At 45.8% G+C, this 19,598-nt stretch overlaps 1 protein-coding gene across 1 annotated transcript in view; it reads right to left on the reverse strand.

Annotated features, from left to right (window-relative positions):
• The window catches only part of itgbl1 (integrin, beta-like 1), a 218,816-nt gene that overhangs the window by 78,693 nt on the left and 120,525 nt on the right, over nucleotides 1-19,598 (reverse strand). Inside the window, exons 4-6 of the mRNA XM_078221548.1 lie at nucleotides 15,106-15,228; nucleotides 13,296-13,436; nucleotides 5,985-6,125 (exon numbers count right to left, since the gene is read on the reverse strand). Of these exons, the coding sequence (XP_078077674.1) occupies nucleotides 5,985-6,125; nucleotides 13,296-13,436; nucleotides 15,106-15,228 (405 nt within the window). The remainder of the gene's footprint in view (nucleotides 1-5,984; nucleotides 6,126-13,295; nucleotides 13,437-15,105; nucleotides 15,229-19,598) is intronic.

The raw sequence follows: 19,598 nt of genomic DNA on the forward strand, positions 1-19,598 counted from the left end.
GTATAGGTTAGATGGATTGGTCATGCTAAATGCATGGGGTTACAGGGATAGGGCATTGGGAGATGGCCTGGGTAAGATACTCTGTCAGAGAGTCGGTGCAGGCTTGTTGGGCTGAATGGCATCTTCTGCACTGTAGTGTTTTTATGATATCTCCTTGCATGGTTTGGTGTCATACTTTATTTTATAAAGTTCCCTTGGGATGTTTCATTACACTAAAAGCGCTGTATCATATTGTAGTTATGAAAGGGTTGATATCGGGTCAGTGGAGAGAAGATATTTCCATTTGTGAGGGAGATCAAAACTAGGGGTCATGAATATTAGATTGTCACTAATAAATCCGATAGGGAATTCAGGAGAAACTCCTTTCCCCAGAGAGTGGGGAGAATGTGGAAGTCGCTCCCACAGGGAGTGGTTGAGGTGAATAATATCGACAGGTGGATAAACACATGGGGGAGAAAGAAATAGAAGGATGTGCGGATAGGGTGGGATGAAATAGGCTGGGAGAAGGTTCATGTGGAGTGGAACACCAGCATGGAGCGGGTTGGGCCGAATGGCCTGTTTCTGTGCTGTGGATTCTGTGTGATTCTTTGCAAAATGTGTATCTGAGTGTCTGGAGGCAGGGTAAGCTGACACAAGAGACAAAAGGGACAATGTTGTGGAGGAGGAAGTGGCTGGAAAGGGAAAGATATTTTACATCCATCCTTTTCTGAACACAATCCCCTTTCCTCTGATCATTCTTGACTACCAGCTCCAATAAAAACTGTCAGAAACCACGGACATGGAAAGCCCTGCCAGTTTAGCAGCAACAGCCACAGGGAAACACTTCCCTCCTCCTCCGAGGGCCCTTGGAGTCTCTGTGTGATTCAGATCTCTCACAGTTTGACCAGCTTATAGTCTCAGTGTGGTTCAAAATGTGTATTCGCTCTACCAGGCTCAGAAATTTCAGGATTAAGAATGTTCCGGGTATTATAAATGCTACGCAGTCTATTCCCCTTCTATGATCCTTGCTGGATATTTTCACTGATCTTTAAAGCAGCACAGTTAGGAAATTCTTGATTTAAAGACATGTAGCCAATAGAATCACCTCACGATGTCGAATTGTAAACTAAGGGTCAGAGTTTGAGGGTAAGGGGTAAACCTTTTAGGACTGAGGTGAGGAGAAATTTGTGGAAAATGTGTGGAGGTGGTGAATGTGTGGAATTAACACCCACAGAAAGTAGTTGAGGGCAAAAGGTTGTGTGATTTCAAGAAGAAATTAGATATAGTTCTTGGGGCTAAAGGAATCAAGGGTTATGGGGGGAAGGGGGGATCAGGACATTGAATTCGATGATCAGCCAGGATCAAGATGAATGGCGGATCAGGCTCGAGGGGTCGAATGGCCTCCTCCTGCTTCTAGTTTCTTTGTTTTCTATGAATTGTGGCTCTAAATTGTCCTTTAGTCAACTTCATTTTGGATTGAAAGCAGATGCTGGAATCTGACACAAAAGCAGAAAATGCTGGAAAATCACAGCAGGTCTGACAGCACCTGTGGAGAGAGAATAGAGCCAACATTTCAAGTCTGGATGACCCAAAATTCTGTTTATGTTTCATTTTCGATAGATTTGGATTTCTAACTGATGAGGAACAGTGAAGGCAGGCGGGGCAGTTGGATGTCCAGGGTAATGCCCTTCACAAACTCCTGAGAGGTATTGGGCAGTGGAAACACTGACACTGTATCCTCAGGCCCGGAACACAGAATTCCAGCGCCACATAAACTGTTATCCATCTTCACTGGTGTGGATAAAAACCAGGCTTTAAATATATCGTCAACAGGTGTAGGAAGCATTGCACATTCCACACCTGAAGCCCAGAGGTATACAGATAGTGCCTGGCAATTTGAAGAGATATGTGTCAAATATTTGGCCATGCAGAAACTTTAACCTGGGTTTATTCCTGCTGGATAGACAGATAAACTGAAATGCCATCTTGCTCTTTGTAGGTTTGACATTTTTCCCCCTTTCTCTCCCCCACCCTCACACCCTCATCTCCAAGATCAACTTGTCCAAGAGATCCCCCCCTCCCCACCCCCCAGCTCCTGCTCCCTCGACCTGATATCCTCCGAACTGCTAACCACCCAACTTCCCCTCAGATTGCCACATTGGAGGGAAAGAGCTGGAGGGGGGTCGGGGGAGTGAGGTGGTGGGGGGGCGGTGGGGAGATCGCCCCAGGGCCCTGATCGACTATTACCCCTCAATCAACATCATATTATCTGGTCATTCTCACATTGTGGTTTGTGGGATCTTGCTGTGTGTATATTGGCCGCATGATTTCCTATATTATAGTGGCTGAGCTTCAAAACGATTTCATTGGCTGTAAAATATTTTGAGATATCTGGTGGTTGTTGTTGCGAAATTGGTCTTTGTAAAATTATAAAGAATTGTAAAACACTAAGAGGTGAAAGTATCACATGGCCCTTTAAAAAGGTGGTGTTTTTTTCTCGATTAGAAAGTTTAAAAAAATGAAACATTGCATCAAAGGCCAAACAGTATTGTTGCCAAGACAACAGGCTGTTTTTGAATTTTAGCCGATCAGTTTAAATTCGGCACTTAGCCACCAGCAGCCTATTAGATTTGAAATTGATGTTTTGGTAGCTTGAGAACCAATCATATTGTGGGAAATATTGATATGTCATCAGGGGTATAAGAGATGGGGGCGCAGTGAGACAAACGGGAAGAGCATCTGCCACCTGTTACCCCTCACAGCTCTCAGAGAGAGAGAGAGACAGCAACTGCCCTCTGCCACAGCTCATTTATGTCTTAAAAGAAAGCTTCATCTAGATAGCAAAGATGAAAGAAGACAAAAGATTCTGGTGGACGACAAACCTGGTTGTAATTTAGAGAGTGACTAAAATTCTTTTTATTTTGTTAATAAGTGGGAATTGGATTTATCTGAACAGCATTCCATTAGAAACTTGTTTTATTGGGTTTGTTAATAGTTTAGTTAACCTGTTCAGTTAGTTAGATAATAAAGTGTTATTTGATAACTTTAGTGTCTCAAGTATTTAGTTTGATTTAACCACAAAAAGTTGCCGAAGAGCAGATCGTACTATTTCTCACACACTTTTAACAGAGTATGAGGTGAGGTACTCCTCTTTGGGTGGTTAGGTGCTATTTCTCAGAGAGGGGATCCACCTCTGCTTCATAACAGTCGTGAAAAGTACGATATGAATAGTGACCAGATAATCCGTTTTGATTATGTTGATTGAGGAACAAATATTGGCCAGGCCTCCGGGGAGACCCTGCATTTCGGAGCTTTCTAACCCAGAAGCAGGAGTGTCACCAACTGAGCCACAGCCTATACGAAGGAATGATGAATCTTTTGAAATTGAGGTGTTGCTGGGAACCAAAGTCCAACACAACCCCCGGGGTGATGGATGGATGGTCTTGGTGTGATTAAAGGCAAAGGCAGCAGAATTGTTCCAACCCCCACTCCCCCCTCCTCTCACAAGTGGATTCAAAACATTCAGGGTGAAAAAGGGTTAAGTTACGAGGACAAGTTGGGTTTATATTATTTTTATTCATTCGTGGGACATGGGCGTCGCTGGCTGGCCAGCATTTATTGCCCATCCCTAGTTCCCAAGAGCAGTTGAGAGTCAACCACATTGCTGTGGCTCTGGAGTCACATGTAGGCCAGACCGGGTAAGGACGGCAGATTTCTTTCCCTAAAGGACATGAGTGAACCAGATGTGTTTTTATGACAATCAACAATGGTTTCATGGTCATCAGTAGATTCTTAATTCCAGGTATTTTTTATTGAATTCAAATTCCACCACCTGCCGTGGCGGGATTCGAACCCGGTTCCCCAGAACATTAGCTGTGTTTCTGGATTAATTGTGTGGCAATAATACTACTAGGTATCGCCTTCTCCAGTGCGGCAGATTAAGGATTGATCTAAGGTGATTCAGATGATTAAAGGAGCTAATTGGGTCAATGGGGAAAAACTATTTTCTCTGGTGTGGGGGAGGGGTGCATGGGGGTGGGGTGTGTGGGGGAGGGGTGTGTGGGGGTGGGGTGTGTGGGGGAGGGGTGTGTGGGGGTGGGGTGTGTGGGGGAGGGGAGTGTGGGGGAGGGGAGTGTGGGGGAAGGGTGTGCGGGGTAGGGGTGTGTGGGGGGAGGGGTGTGTTGGGGGGAGGGGTGTGTGGGGGAGGGGTGTGTGGGGGAGGGGTGTGTGCGGAAGTGGAGAGGGGGGTGGCGAAGATAATGCAGTACATGGGGTAAAGGCTTACAATTGGACCCAGGGGGAGTGGGGGGGGGGGGGGGGGGGGAGGTCAGGAAGCACTTCCTCACACACCGGGAATGGGAATCTGAAACTCTCCCCAAAAAAATATGTTGAGACTGAGAGTCAACTGAAAATTTCAAAATGGAGGTTAATAGATTTTCCTTGGATAAGGGAATTAAGGGTTACGGAACCAAGGTTGGTAAATGGGGAGTTAAGATCTAATTGAATGAGAGGATGAATGGCCTCCTCCTGTTGCTGTATTCTGTATCGCACATTCCCATGGACCGCACAGGTGGCTAATGGGGGGATAATATCTGTGTCACTGCCATCTTTCTGAAGCACAGGTGCCTCCTTGATTTGATTTGGTTTATTATTATCACATGACATGCAGTGAAAAGTATTGTTTCTTGTACGCTATATAGACAAAACATACCGTTCATAGAGCAGGAAACGAGAGAGTGCAGAATGTAGTGTTACAGTCATAGCTCAGATGTAGAGAAAGATCAACTTAATGCAAGGTAAGTCCATTCAAAAGTCTGATGGCAGCAGAGAAGAAGCTGTTCTTGAGTCAGTTGGTATGTGACCGCAGACTTTTGTATCTTTTTCCTGACGGAAGAAAGTGGAGGAGAGAATATCCGGGGTGCGTGGGGTCCTTGATTATGTGGGCAACTTTGCCGAGGCAGCGGGAAGTGTCGACAGAGTCAATGGATGGGAGGCTGGTTTGCGTGATGGATTGGGCTACATTCACGACCTTTTGTAGTTCATAGAACATAGAACCTAGAACAGTACAGCACAGTACAGGCCCTTCGGCCCTCGATGTTGTGCCGAGCTTTGTCCAAAACCAAGATCAAGCTATCCCACTCCCTATCATTCTGGTGTGCTCCATGTGCCTATCCAATAACCGCTTGAAAGTTCCTAAAGTGTCTGACTCCACTATCACACCAGGCAGTCCATTCCACACCCCAACCACTCTCTGAATAAAGAACCTTGCGGTCTTGGGCAGAGCAGGAGCCATACCAAGCTGTGATACAACCAGAAAGAATGCTTTCTGTGGTGCATCTGTAAAAGTTAATGAGAGTCATAGCTGACATGCCAAATTTCCTTAGTCTTCTGAGAAAGTAGAGGCGTTGGTGGGCTTTCTTAACTATAGTGTCGGCATGGGGGGGGACCAGGACAGATTGTTGGTGTTCTGGACACCTAAAAACTTGAAGCTCAGGTACACTGTGGTGACCAAGTGACCCGGGGAGATTTAGGATACAGGAAAAATCAGAATGCATTAGAAACACATTGAGACGATACTGCGAGTAGAAACAGGAAATGCTGGAAACACTCAGCAGGTCTGGCAGCATCTGTGGAAAGTGAAAGTGAGTTAACGTTCCAGATTGCTGAGGTTTGGTCGGATGTGGGGGACCCTGGAGATGAAATTGGTTTTAAGCAAATTCAGAGGCTGGAGCAAGGGGTGGGGGGGTGGGGGGAATGAACAAACAGGATAGTTCTGGAAGGCAGGAGCAATTAAATGAGAAAAAAGGGATGATGGTGCAAAGCACAAACAGTTGGTGATGGGACGGTCAATAAGAGAAAGAAATGATGATCTAATGTAGCTGTAAATAGCTCCAGCAGAATAACAACGGGGAATTGAATCGCGAGGTGAATCTGGACAATCGATTGCCAAACTTGTTGAGGAATAAAAGTCTGCCTCCAGTCGGCACATTGCAGAGTTTGTTTACCTGAGCAGAAACTGTCGGAGTATCTGTCATATAGAGCGTGACAATCCCGCTCATCGCATTCGCACGTCTCGCCGTGAATGTCACCATATTCACCACTTGGATCCAGGTCATAGCACGAACACTCACCACAGATACAATTCCCTGAAGGGAAATCACAGCATGATTTGAGCAGGATGGTATTGTGCTGTCATCAAACACGGCCATGCTATATAATCCATGCTCATCGAGGATAAATTACATTTATTATGTAGTCATTGCAATTACACTTCCTTTCTCACCCTCCCATCCCAGCCTCTTGTTGAAGTGTTAACAACTTGTTCTGATAAAAACCATTCGGAAAGCATCTCGTCCCAAAGAGATCCCTAGCCGAAAGAAATTCCAGGCTAAACATTACTTTTCTTCCATATATATAAAAGCAAATTACTGCGGATGCTGGAATCCGAAACCAAAAGAGAAAATGCTGGAAAATCTCAGCGGGTCTGGCAGCATCTGTAAGGAGAGAAAAGAGCTGACGTTTCGAGTCCAGTTAACCCTTTGTCAAAGCTAAAAGGCAGAGAAAGTGGGAGATATTTATACTGCAGGGGAAGGGAATGAAAGATCATTCATAGCAACAAAAACAAGGGGAAAGGCTGCTAATGGCAGCCCATAGAGAGAATAAAGGGTGTGAATGGCCAAACGGCAGAGAAGCTGTAAGCTGTGACAGATGGAGATGTTGGGTGCCTTTTTGCTTTGACAAAGGGTCGTCTGGACTCGAAACATCAGCTCTTTTCTCTCCTCACAGATGCTGCCAGACCCGCTGAGACTTTCCAGAATTTTCTCTTTTGGTTTTACTTCTCTTTCCTTGAGTTATTCATTGCAGACACTTGAATGGTTTTATATCCTTATCATTCCAGGTAATATTTCTATCTTTACCCAATTTAACTAGCTGCATTAGAAATTGGCTCCAGATTTGCTAGGGCCCTTTGATGCGGCACGGTGGCACAGTGGTTAGCACTGCTGCCTCACAGTGCCAGGGACCTGGGTTCGATTCCCCGCCTCGGGTCACTGTCTGTGTGGAGTTTGCATGTTCTCCCTGTGTCTGTGTGGGTTTCCTCTGGGTGCTCCGGTTTCCTCCCACAGTCCAAAGCTGTGCGGATTAGGTGGATTGGCCATGCTAGGGTAAATGTATGGGGTTTTGGGGACAGGGCCTGGGTGGGATAGTGATTGGTGCAGACTTGAGGGGCCGAATGGCCTCCTTCAGCACTGTAGGGATTCTAAGATTATGCCACAGTTGGTCAAATGCTGCCTTGATATCAAGGGAAGTCACTCTCACCTCACATCTGGAGCACAATTCTCTTGTCCATGTTTTGGCCAGGTCTGGATTGAGGACAGGAGCTGGGGTGATCCTGGCAGAACCCAAATCGAGCATCACTGAGCAGGCTATTGCTGAACAAACACTGCTTAATAACACTGTCCGGGGCGGGGGGGGGGGGGGGGGGGGTGGTGTGGGGGGGTGGGTGACATCTTCCATCACTTTGCTGATGATCGAGAGGAGACTCATGGAGTGGTAATTGGCCGGGTTGCATTTGTCTTGCTTCCTGCAGACAGGACACATATGGGCAATTTTCCACATTGCCAGCTAGATGCCGGTGTTGGAGCTGCACTGGAACAGCTTGGTTCGGGTCCTGGTCTTCGGGGAGAGCTTTGTAACTTCCAACATTGCCTCCCACCTGAATAGCACAATCCCCCCATCTGTCCGCTGCCTGGACCAGGGACTAAGAGGTGCTTCAGAGAACCTGGACACCCTCTCTCTAGATTCCCTGGCAACCACTTCTCGACTGGTTGTTCCTCTGATGTTTCCCCTCTGTCTACAGAATCAATGCAGTTTGATCTCGACAATCCCCGAACAGGAATGAAGCAACCGAATAGCACACGTAGCATTGACTGCACTCCCGGCTTATTGGCCCAATACTTACTGGCAAAGTAGCGCTGAGTTTAATGGCCACTGACTGTTATTGATGCGTAATGTCTTCATCAGCCTGTGCTGAGGAAGAGATGAGTTGTGACTTTGTCACAAGTTATTGGGCGATTTGCTCCACTCCACCATTGGCCTGATGAAAATGGCAGCTCAACCTCAAACTCCTTGTGAGTCTCAGGAAATTGTGGCATCTGCACATTAATTACCTATGAAGCTCATTGCAGATAGTTAGGGCTGATACTTGACTGTGTAAGGACCCTTTCAATAAGATTTCGGAAACTGTTCCATCAGTTGGTTAGATCATGGCTGCTCATCTACCACTCACCCCATTTTTCCCCACTGTCTCCATATCCTTTGATGCCAACATTCTCCAGTAATCTATGGATTTGTGACTGTGCTAGAGAATTCACCACCCTCTGAGTGAAGAAATTCCTCCTCACTTCAGTCCTAAATGGCCTGCCACTTATTCTGAGACTCAACGCACCATCCAGGGGAAACATTCCATCGACATCAATCCTGCCCGCCTCCCAGAATTTTGTAAGATTCAAAGAAAGAGCCTCTCATTGTTCAGAACTCCAGAGAATACAAGCCCAGTTTCCTCAATCTCTCCTCATGAAACAATCCCACCATCCCAGGGATGAATTGAGTGAACCTTCATTGTACTCCCTCTATGACAAGGACTTCCTTAGATAAGGAGACCAGAACTGTACACAATGCTCCAGGTGCGCCTCACCAAGGCTCCTTGCAATTGCAACAAGGCATCTTTACTCCTGTACACAAATCCCTTTGCGATGAAGGTCAACATACCAGTTGCCTTCCTAATCTAATTGCTTACAGCACCTGTTCTTGTGATGCACACAACAAACGTCCTCTCACTCAGTGCGCGCCTGACTTTGGGATCCAATCAAACTCCTCGGCTATTTAAAGGGGGGATGTGAGGAGGAACACTTTTCTGCAGTGAGTCGGACCCACTGGCTTCACTGGTGGGGGAAACAGAGGCAATTAATGATCGGATGGACACTTGAGAGAAACATACCGGCAAGGCTATGGGGAAAGAGTAGGGCAATGGGACTGACTAGATTGTTCTACAGAGGGTTGGCATGGGCTCGGGGGACAGAATGGCCTCTTTCTGTAATTCAGAAAGTGTCAATTTAGGGGAGATGGTAGTGTAGTGGCAATGTGTTAATCATGTTAGAACATTGAATACAGGAGTTGGAATGTCTTGTTGAAGTTGTACAAGACATTGGTAAGGCCACACTTGGAATACTGTGTGCAATTCTGGTCACTCTATTATAGAAAGGATATTATTAAATTAGAAAGAGTGCAGAAAAGATTTACTAGGATGCTACCAGGACTTGATGGATTGAGTTATAAGGAGAGGCTGAATAGACTGGGACTTTTTTCTCTGGAGCGCAGAAGGCTGAGGGGTGACCTTATAGAGGTTTATAAAATAATGAGGGCATAGACAAGGTAGATAGTCAATATCTTTTCCCAAAGGTAGGGGAGTCTAAAACTAGAGGACATAGGTTTAAGGTGAGAGGGGAGAGATACAAAAGTGTCCAGAGGGGCAATTTTTTTCACACAGAGGGTGGTGAATGTCTGGAACAAGCTGCCAGAGGTAGTAGTAGAGGCGGGTACAATTTTATCTTTTAAAAAGCATTTAGATAGTTACATGGGTATGATGGGTATAGAGGGATATGGACCAAATGCGGGCAATTGGAATTAGCTTAGGGGTTTTATAAAAAAAAAGGGCGGCATGGACAAGTTGGGCCGAAGGGCCTGTTTCCATGCTGTAAACATCTATGACTCTATGACTCTATGTGGGGACATGGGTTTAAATCCCACCAGATCAGCGAGTGGAATTTAAATTCATTTAAGATGGCACAATGGTTAGCACTGCTGCCTCACAGCTCCAGAGACTTGGCTTCGATTCCCGACTTGGGTCACTGTCTGTGTGGAGTCTGCACGTTCTCCCCGTGTCTGCGTGGGTTTCCTCCGGGTGCTCCTGTTTCCTCCCACAGTCCAAAGATGTGCGGGTTAGGTGGATTGGCCGTGCTAAATTGCCCCTTAGTGTCCCGGGATGTGTAGGCTAGAGGGATTAGCGGGGTAAATGTGTGGGGTTGTGGGGAGAGGGCCTGAGGTGGGATTGTGGTCGGTGCAGACCCAATGGGCCGAATGGCCTCCTTCTGCACTGTAGGGATTCTATGGATGACTCAATGACATGAGAGTTTGCTATTTCTTTTCAGAGTACAACAGGAATAAAAGCTCAGCCTGACTGAACAATGTCCCAGTGATGTAAGAAGAGGATTGAAATCCAACATGAAAAGAGATTATGTCCAGACATTTTAGCCAAAGGCATGAAACTAACACTGCCACTGACCTTTCTCCAGGTTAGAAATCAGTAAAGCAACAAATGATATTGTGGGCTGTACACTCCCCTCTGATCATTCCCTGATGTCGGACTATTGAAGGAATTTCCATCCTTCTTTCCAAAATCACTGCAAGGCACGACACTTTCTCAAAGCCATCCCCTTCAATTATAGACCATCACATTTAGACAGAGGTAATTTCGGCTCATTCAGCCCATGCTCTTGCTGCCTCCACACTAAGACCCGGGTTCAATTCCGGCCTCGGGTCACTGTCTGTGTGGAGTTTGCACATTCTCCCCGTGTCTGCGTGGGTTTCCTCCGGGTGCTCCGGTTTCCTCCCACACTCCAAGGATATACTGGTTAGGGGGATTGGCCGTGCAAAGTTGCCCCATAGTGTCCAAAAATGTGCAGTTTGGATGGATTAGCCGTGGGAAACGTGTGGGGTTACGGGTATAGGGACGAGGGAGAGGGCCTGCGTGAGATACTCTGTCAGAGAGTCGGTGCATACTCGATGGGCCAAATGGCCTCCTTCTGCACTGTTGGAATTCTATGATCGTGTGAAGAGAAACCTCCATTCTCCTGAGCTCTATCCCTGCTCTTAAATATTGAGCACCTTCACGCATTCTCTCCTGGATTATTTGTAGTTCAGAAACTGGCAGAATGATTCAAAATAAAAATCGAGGCAATTACATTTGTAAATTACATCGAATGGAATGTACATCACAGAAACATTAACAATAACGAGAAGGCTGAGAGGAGACCTGATTGAGGTGTACAAAATTATGAGTGACACAGATAGGGTGGATAGGAAGAAACGTTTCCCCTCAGCAGAGGGGTCAGTAACCAGGAGGATTGAAGGTAAGGGGCTGGAGATTTAGAGGGGGTTTGAGAAAACGTCTTTTCACCCACAGGGTGGTGGGAATCTGCAACTCACTGAAAGGGTGGTAGAGGTGGGAACCCTCGCAACATTTAAGAAACAATTAATGGGCCCAGATATGGGCGAGAGGCTGAATAGATTATTTAAGTATATCTAAATGTTTATTTGCATCTGTTTAGCGAGCCCAGCGCTGAATGGTCCGGGCTCACTTATCTTTATGGCCTCACTGGGAGAGGTTCTCTCCAGCGAGGAAACACCGGCTCCCCATAAACGGAAAACAGTCGTGTTGCCCTCGCCGGTAGAACGTAGGCCATTGAGGCCCCCCCATCGGGGGGGGACCGAGGGCAAGGGGGAGTGCCCCTTAGGAAGTGCCAGCCTGGCAGTGCCAGCCTGGCAGTGCCAGCCTGTTATCTTAGCACTGCCAGGCTGGCACATAGGCAATACCCCACTGGGCACCTTGGCATTACCCACTGGACAGTGCCAGGGTGGGTCCTGAAGGGGGGCTATGGGGGGGTGGGGACCAGAAAGGTGGGGCATATGGGGCAGGGCCTGGCATATGGGGGTAAGACCTGGAGGGGACAGGGCCTGGCCGGGGTGACCCGATTGGGGACCGAGGGAGGAGGGCCCGATGTCACTATGCATGTGACTGGTGGGGGAGTGGGAGTGGCGGCAGGGTTGGTCTGGGTGGCGGGACGGTGGCAGGGGCTATATTTTCAGGCAGTGTGGTGGTCATGATCGGCCGCAGGCCCCTGCGATTGTGGGGGAGGAGGGGACTGGCTTGAGGCTGGTTGCTACAGCAGAGGCCTGACAGATCTCTCTCTGTCAGGCTCTGCTGTTGGAATCGCGCATGTGCAGACACATGTGCAAGAGCTCCCTCTGCTGGTTGATCAGGTTGGCTGGTGAGTTTAGCCCTGCCACTGCCTCTAGTAGCTGGAAACAGTCTAGCCCATTTTCCCAAGCGCTATGCGCATAGGATTGGGAATAAAAATTCACCCAAAAGACGGATTTACAACTCTCTCATTTACACGCTAGCTGAACGCTTGGAATTTGTCCCATAAAATTCCACCCTATGTCTTGGTTTTGGCTTCACCAGGCAGTGTGAATCCCATTAACACTTATGCCCCACGTGAGCATCCTCCCATCCCTATTTCATCTTGCATGGGATGGCATGGGATGTGTGGGATTATAGGGATAGTGCATGGGGTGGGCCTGGGCAAGATGCTCTATCAGAGGGTTGCTGCAGACTCAATGGGCTGAATGGCCTCATTCTACACTGTAGGGATTCTATGATCTCACCCTATCTTAATCCTAACCCCAATTGTTGCACCCAGCGCTTTATGACTTCTTTTGATTAGCTTAGCAGGTCTAATACTCCTGGTCAAACAGTTTCTTTATAATCACAAGAGCTATGGGAGTAAGAAGCAGAAGGCCACATTGATAAGTTTGTTCCAAACAGTGCCTTCCTTAACTAATGAGGAGGAATGTTCTCACTTGCTCAGCATGGTATCAGGTAAGAACGACACTTTGGGTACTTGGCTTGCTTTCATCAAAGCAAAATTGGCCATCAAGGGTGCAGTTTGAACTGCAGTACAGTCATGTCAGCGGGTAATATATAACACTAGCTCATCAAAGTGACTTCAGACCTGCCTATGATTAACACAGACATCCTTAGACCAGATTCTGAGCAATCTGCCTTGTGTTGCAGCATGACTATGCACTTTGGAGGTGGAGTAACCAGCCCTGGATTTCAGGCACAGGGTGTAATAGTTTCTTGGATATTGTCAATTTTCACTGCCACTGTGGTGTGGCCAAGTAGAACCATTCCGGAAATTATGCTCTCTCTCTCTCCCTCGCTCCGTCTCTCTCTCTCTCTTTCCTATTCTCATTCTCTGCATTCAGTAGCTTCTTCAGAAGATAACAGCCCTGCTAGTTATCAAAATATTCTTTTAATCAGTCCAGGGTCTTTGGGGGGTTGATTTTTATAACATTAAGATCATGCTGTCATTAAACAGAACTAAGAAATCTGAGTAGAAGTGTACTTTGCACTAAATTCCACTCCTTCTCCTGAACATTTATTTTTGAATCTGTACTGTTTTAGAAAGACCCACCTCGGTTGCTGCAGATCTTGTGGTCGGGAGACATGCATTTCCTCTTGCTCTCCCACGGGGTAATGTCACACTGGAACTCACATTTATCGCCATGCCAACCAGGCGTACAGTAGCAGTTACCACAGTAACACTTTCCATGCCCTTAAAGCACAAGAAATATCAGGGGTAAAGCAACAAAATTTAAAGATAAGGGTATTTCAGCAACATTCAGCTGAAATCTTTATTTCGCAGACTGATTCTTGTTTCAGCAAATTAGTCTTTTGTGATTAATTTCGAGGTAACTTGATACATTTTTGCAGACAAGTGTTGTCCTCGACATACAGAATAATTCCCAATTATCGCACAGACTCACGGGTTTCTAATGTCAAGAAATTTCCCAAGCACAACCCACAGAAGAGGTTAAGAAAGATTTAATTAAAGATAAATCCCGCATCAGTTTTAAACTGGCCAGAAAACTGCCCCAAGTAAGTGAGCAGTGTTAGATGGCCAGGTGAGATGGATCGTCAATCTTGTCAGAAGTGAATTGGAACAGAATGCTTGTCCCACACTCCGCACTAAGAGGATTTTCAATAATTCACCAAGACCCTCAAAACATTTTCCTGGGAACTCCAACAACATAAAAGAGTTTTGAAAAATCTATCCAACTCAATAAATGGTCTCAGTCCATCACGTAACAAAAACATCCTGCATTTACATAGCTCCTTTGCAGAAACATGCCCAGAGGTTTTCACAGGAAGGAAGCAAGCCCCACAAGACGCTCGCCTAGAAGGGGTACTTAATAAGTTTTCCCTCTGTGACCTGCTTTTATGAATGTAAATAGCAAGGTAAGGTACAGAAGAACCACAAAGTAGGCTTCTTAGCTTGAACACTGGGGAACACTAAGTGTTACCATCACTGAATCCCCCAGTGTCAACATCCTTAGGGTTACCATTGACCAAACACTTGACTGGACTCACCACATTAACACAGTGGTTACAAGAGCAGGTCAGAGGCTAGGAATACTGCGGCGAGAAACTCACCTTCTGACTCCCCAAAGCCTGTCCACCATCTACAAAGCACAAGTCAGGAGTGTGATGGAATACTACCCACTTGCCTGGAAGGCTGCAGCTCCAACAACACTCAAGAAGCTTGATACCATCCAGGACAAAGCAGCCCACTTGACTGGCACCACATCCACAAACATCCACTCCCTCCACCACCCGACGCTCAGTAGCAGCAGTGTGTACTATCTACAAGATGCACTGCAGCAATTCATCAAAGATCCTTAGGCAGCACCTTCCAAACCCACAACCACTTCCATCTAGAAGGACAAGGGCAGCAGATATATGGGAACACCACCACCCGCAACCCTCCTCCAAGATACACAGCATCCTGAGTTGGAAATATAATGTCATTCCTTCGCGGTTCCTTCACAGTCGCTGGGTCAAAATCCTGGAATTCCCTCCCTAACGGCATTGTGGGTCAACCCACAACATGTGGACTGCAGCGATTCAAGAAGGCAGCTCACCACCACCTTCTCAAGGGCAACTAGGGATGGGCAATAAATGCTGGCCAGCTAGTGACACCCATGCCCCACAAATGTATAATAATAAAAAGAATGTGCACTGTCCCACAGTCAGGACCTCAACTGCTTAACCAGGGTCCACCCTGAGAAGATATTCTGCATCTTGCAAAAAACTTGTAACTACAGAGAGCCCAGCACAAGTTAAATAAAATAACACGTAAAGGCTCAAACACCAGAGATTCGATTTCAGGTTTTATAAGTATGCGGATTGCAGCAACTGTCAATGTGAAATATATCATCGTGTACCTCCGCAGATCTCGCCGGTTTCATCATCGATGCAATCTTCGTCATTACACTCACAAAATTTTCCATAAACCAGTTTCTCATTCCCAAGATTGTTGCAAATGCATCTCCCGCAATGACAGGTGCCTAGAAAACATGAAAACCAAGACCAGTTAGCATCTGCCAATTGTTTACATTACTTGTATGAACTTATTTTAAAATTTATTCAAGAGATTTAGGCATCGCTGGTTAGACCAACGTTTATTGCCCATCCCTAATTGCCCCTTGAGAAGGTGGTGATGAGCCACCATCTTGAACCCGCTGCAGTCCATGTGGTGTAGGTGCACCTACAATGCTGTTAGGGAGGGAGTTCCAGGATTTTGACCCAGTGACAGTGAAGGAACGGTGATATATTTCCAAGTCTGGATGGTGAGTGACTTGGAGGGTAATTTTTCGGTGGTAGTGTTCCCTTGTACCTGCTGCCCTTGTACTTGGAGGTGGCAGTGGGTTTGGAAGGTGCTGTTTAAGGAGCCTTGCTGACTTCCTGCAGCACATCTTGTAGAGCGCACACACTGCTGCCACTGCACACCAGTTGTGGAGAGAGTGAATGTGTGTGGCAAGGGTAATCCAGTGGGCTGCTTCATCCTGGATGGTGTTGGGTTTCTTGAGTACTGTTGGAGCTGTACCCATCCAGGCAAGGGGAGAGTATTCTATCACACCCCTGACTTCTGCCTTGTAGTTTGTGGATAGGCTTTGGGGAATCAGGAGGTGGGTTACTCACCACAAGATTCCCAGCTTCTGACCTGCTCTGGTAGTCACATTATATGTATGGGTGATCTAGTTCAGTTTCTGGTGAATGGTAACCCCCAGGATGCTGACAGGATTCAACGATGGTGATGCCATTGAAGTCAAACGATGGTTAGATTCTCTCTTATTGGAGATGGCCGTTGCCTGGCATTTGTGTGGCACGAATCTTACTTTATACTTGTCAGCAGAAACCTGGATATTGTCCAGATCTTGTTGTGTTTGGGCCTGGACTGCTTCGGTATCTGAGGAGTCATGAATGGTGCTGAACATTCATGCAATCCATTGCCTATTGCAAATAGATAAATAAATAAAACTTGATCCAGTTTTAAAATATATTCACAATTCAAATAGAATTCTGTTTGCCTCCTCTCTACATCCTTACTCTGATATCATGAAGATTCATTGCTTTGTCTCCAGCTCTTACTTTGAAACAAAGACTAATAAATCCAACAGAGAGTTCAGGAAAAACCTACCCAGAGAGTGAGGAGCAGATGGAATTTGCTATCACAAGCATGGCTGAGGCAAATAGCATACAATTAATTGAAAAAAACTGGAGAAGCCCATGAGGGAGGAAGGGAGAGGAGGCAAGATTGATAGTGAGATGAAGTCAGGTTGGAGGAAACACATCTGGAGCATTCTGAACTGTTGCTATGAAATTTTATTCTAAATCTTAAAACTGTGGAGGTTTAAAATGTGTTTCTCTTCCTCCTGCAGTCCACAAACCTTAAAAATCTGAGAATCTTAGAACCTTAGCCCCTTAATTAATTAACGTATTCTCTTTCTGTGTTTTCAACATGCGTCCACTGTAGACTTGGCCAATCAGATTGTGCTTTCATGTGAAATAAATTCTGGAACTCTGGGTAAAACCATTGGATGATTTCTGCGATATTTATAATTGTGCGAGAGTAAATGTTAAAAGTTCACCTTCAGGCTATTTCATCCGTGTTATAATAGACTACATTGAAGAGAATTCATGAGATCCTGCAATTAGTGTTGATTGGATTTGCTAGTCTGATGATACTGTGCCTTTAAGATATATACTTTAAATCAAGTTGCTCGTAAGCGGCAGTATTTTGTTGAAAAGAGTTGATTTGTCTGAAAAACCATGCAGCTCCCTGCTGAGACTGCAGGATAATAATTCATTTTGGCTAATGGTATGCTTAGCTAAACAGTGTTAATGCATTTGTGTTTACTTGGTTTTCGCCCTGGGGTTTCAGAGTAGGGTTTTGTGACAGGGATTGAATCGTGTGCTAATGGGAGGAGCTAACATCATAACAGGGAATAAAGAAATGGCCGAGGAATTAAATTTGTACTTTGCTTCAATCTTCACAAAGGAAGACATGAATAATGTGTCAGAAGTGCTGAGAGAAACATGTTTTAGTGAGGAGCTGAAGGAAATCAGCATTAGCAGAGAAATGGTTTTGGGGAAATTGATGGAATTGAAGGTGGATAAATCTCCAGGTCCTGATAATCTTCATCCCAGAGTATTTAAGGAATTGGCCCTGGAAATAGTAGATCCATTGGTGGTTATTTTCCAAAAGTCTTTGGACACTGGAATAGTTCCTACAGATTGGAGAGTAGCTAATGTAAGCCCCTTATTCAAAAGGGAGGTAGAGAGTATTGTGTGAAGTTTTGGAGTCCTTATCTGAGGAAGGATGTCCTTGCTATAAAGGGAGTGCAGTGAAGGTTTACCAGGCTGATTCCTGGGATGGCAGGTCTGTCATATGAGGAGAGACTAAGTCAGTTAGGATTATGTTCACTGGAGTTGAGAAGAGTGAGGAGGGATCTCATAGGAACTTATAAAATTTTAATAGGGTTAGACAGGGTAGATTCAGAAAGAATGTTCCCAATGGTGGGGGGAGTCCAGAACTAAGGGTCATAATTTGAGGATAAGGGATAAACATTTTAGAACTGATGTGAGGAGAAATTTCTTCACTCAGAGGGTGGTGAATGTGTGGAATTCACTACCAGAGGAAGTAGCTGAGACCAAAACGTTGTCTGATTTCAAGAAGAAATTAGATATAGCACTTGGGGCTAAAGGGATCAAGGGATAGGGGAGGGAGGGGAGATCAGGATATTGAATTTGAGGATCTGCCATGATCAAAATGAATGGCAGAGCAGGCTCGAAAGGGTGAATGGTCTACTCTTGCTTCTAGGTTCTATGTTTCTAAGCTTGCAGAGAAAAACACAATTTCTCTTTCTTTCTTTTAAACAAGCAGTTCCTGCCTGGTTCTAAAAGATGCAAGATGTGTCTTTCTCTCTCTCTCTCTGTGGAGTTTGTCTGAGAGCTCTGGGGCTGGCAAATTAAGTAAGAGCACGTAAGTCTATGTCTTGCTAACTGATTTTGAAGAGGGGTTAAAATCTTTAAGAGGAATATTGCTTGAATTGGAACTGATAGGAATAGGTTAGCAGTTGAGAATTGTATCTTGCCATGTTTAAGTATTGTTCAACCACAAGGTGAAGCTAATTCATTTGTTATAGTTAAACTGTGTTGTTAAATAAAGTTTGTTTTGATAAAATCTCCCCAGTGTGTCAGTAGAATCACGCCTGGAGTGAAACACCCTATCCTCACATTAATGCCAAAATGGATAATTGTTGGAGTGTAGTCGAGCTTCATATTATACCATGGGGATTCTGATCTGGTATTCCAACACTAATTATTCAATAAATTCCTTTTTTATGCTTCAGCCTTGAACTGTAGTTTTCCTCTCCCCTTTTCGATAGAACCATAGAATCCCTACAGTGCAGAAAGAGGCCATTTGGCCCATCGGATCTGCACCGACTCTCTGAAAGAGCATTTTACCCAGGCCCATCCCATCCTGCCCTTCCCCGTGACCCCACTCATTAGCATGGCCAATGCAGCTAACCTGCACATCTTTCGACTGTGGGAAGAAAGTGGAGCACCCAGAGGAAACCCACGCAGACAGGGGGAGAACGTGCAAACTCCACACAGACAGTGACCCAAGGCTGGAATCGAAACTGGGTCCCTGGGCTGCGAGGCAGCAGTGCTAACCCCATGCTGCCCAATTTGTTCAACTCATTCATGCGCGCTCTGCCCGAAGGCAGCTCCTTGGCTCATTCTCTGCTGAATCTTCAGGCTGAGTCATTTCCTTGGCTGGTTTTACCTCTGGGTGGGGCTGCACTGCAGGTGTCTTCCTCACCATCCAGCCCACTGAGCTTGCAACTTGCAAAGGGAGGAATGCATCACAGCTTAAAACAGAGATGGAAAATCTGCAGGGATCTGGGAAAGACAGAGATAGGTAGGTTCTTGATTAATAAGGGGATCAGGGGTTATGGGGAGAAGACAGGAGAATGGGGATGAGAAAAATATCAGTCATGATTGAATGGCGGAGCAGACTCGATGGGCCGAGTGGCCTCATTCTGCTCCTATGAATTATGGACTTATGGTCTAAAAAGGAGGGGAAATGGGGCTAATTAGATAGCACTCAAATAGCCAGCACAGGCATGATGGGCTGAATAGCCTCCTTCTGTGCCCTATTATTCGCTTTGATGATTTCCCTGAGCAGAGTGTGGAATGTTGCAATACTATCTCCTCGTGCATTAATATGCCATAAATACTGAATGCCATCGGCTGGCATTCGTTAGAAAACCGTATCCAAATACTGCGCGCACGTGAAGATTGCTTCATTGAGAGGAAGTAGTTTGCTAGTCATTAAACTGGACTGTCGCCATCAGCCTGACTTTACTCT

Source organism: Mustelus asterias, chromosome 10, assembly GCF_964213995.1.
Source record: "Mustelus asterias chromosome 10, sMusAst1.hap1.1, whole genome shotgun sequence".
NCBI lineage: Eukaryota > Metazoa > Chordata > Chondrichthyes > Carcharhiniformes > Triakidae > Mustelus > Mustelus asterias.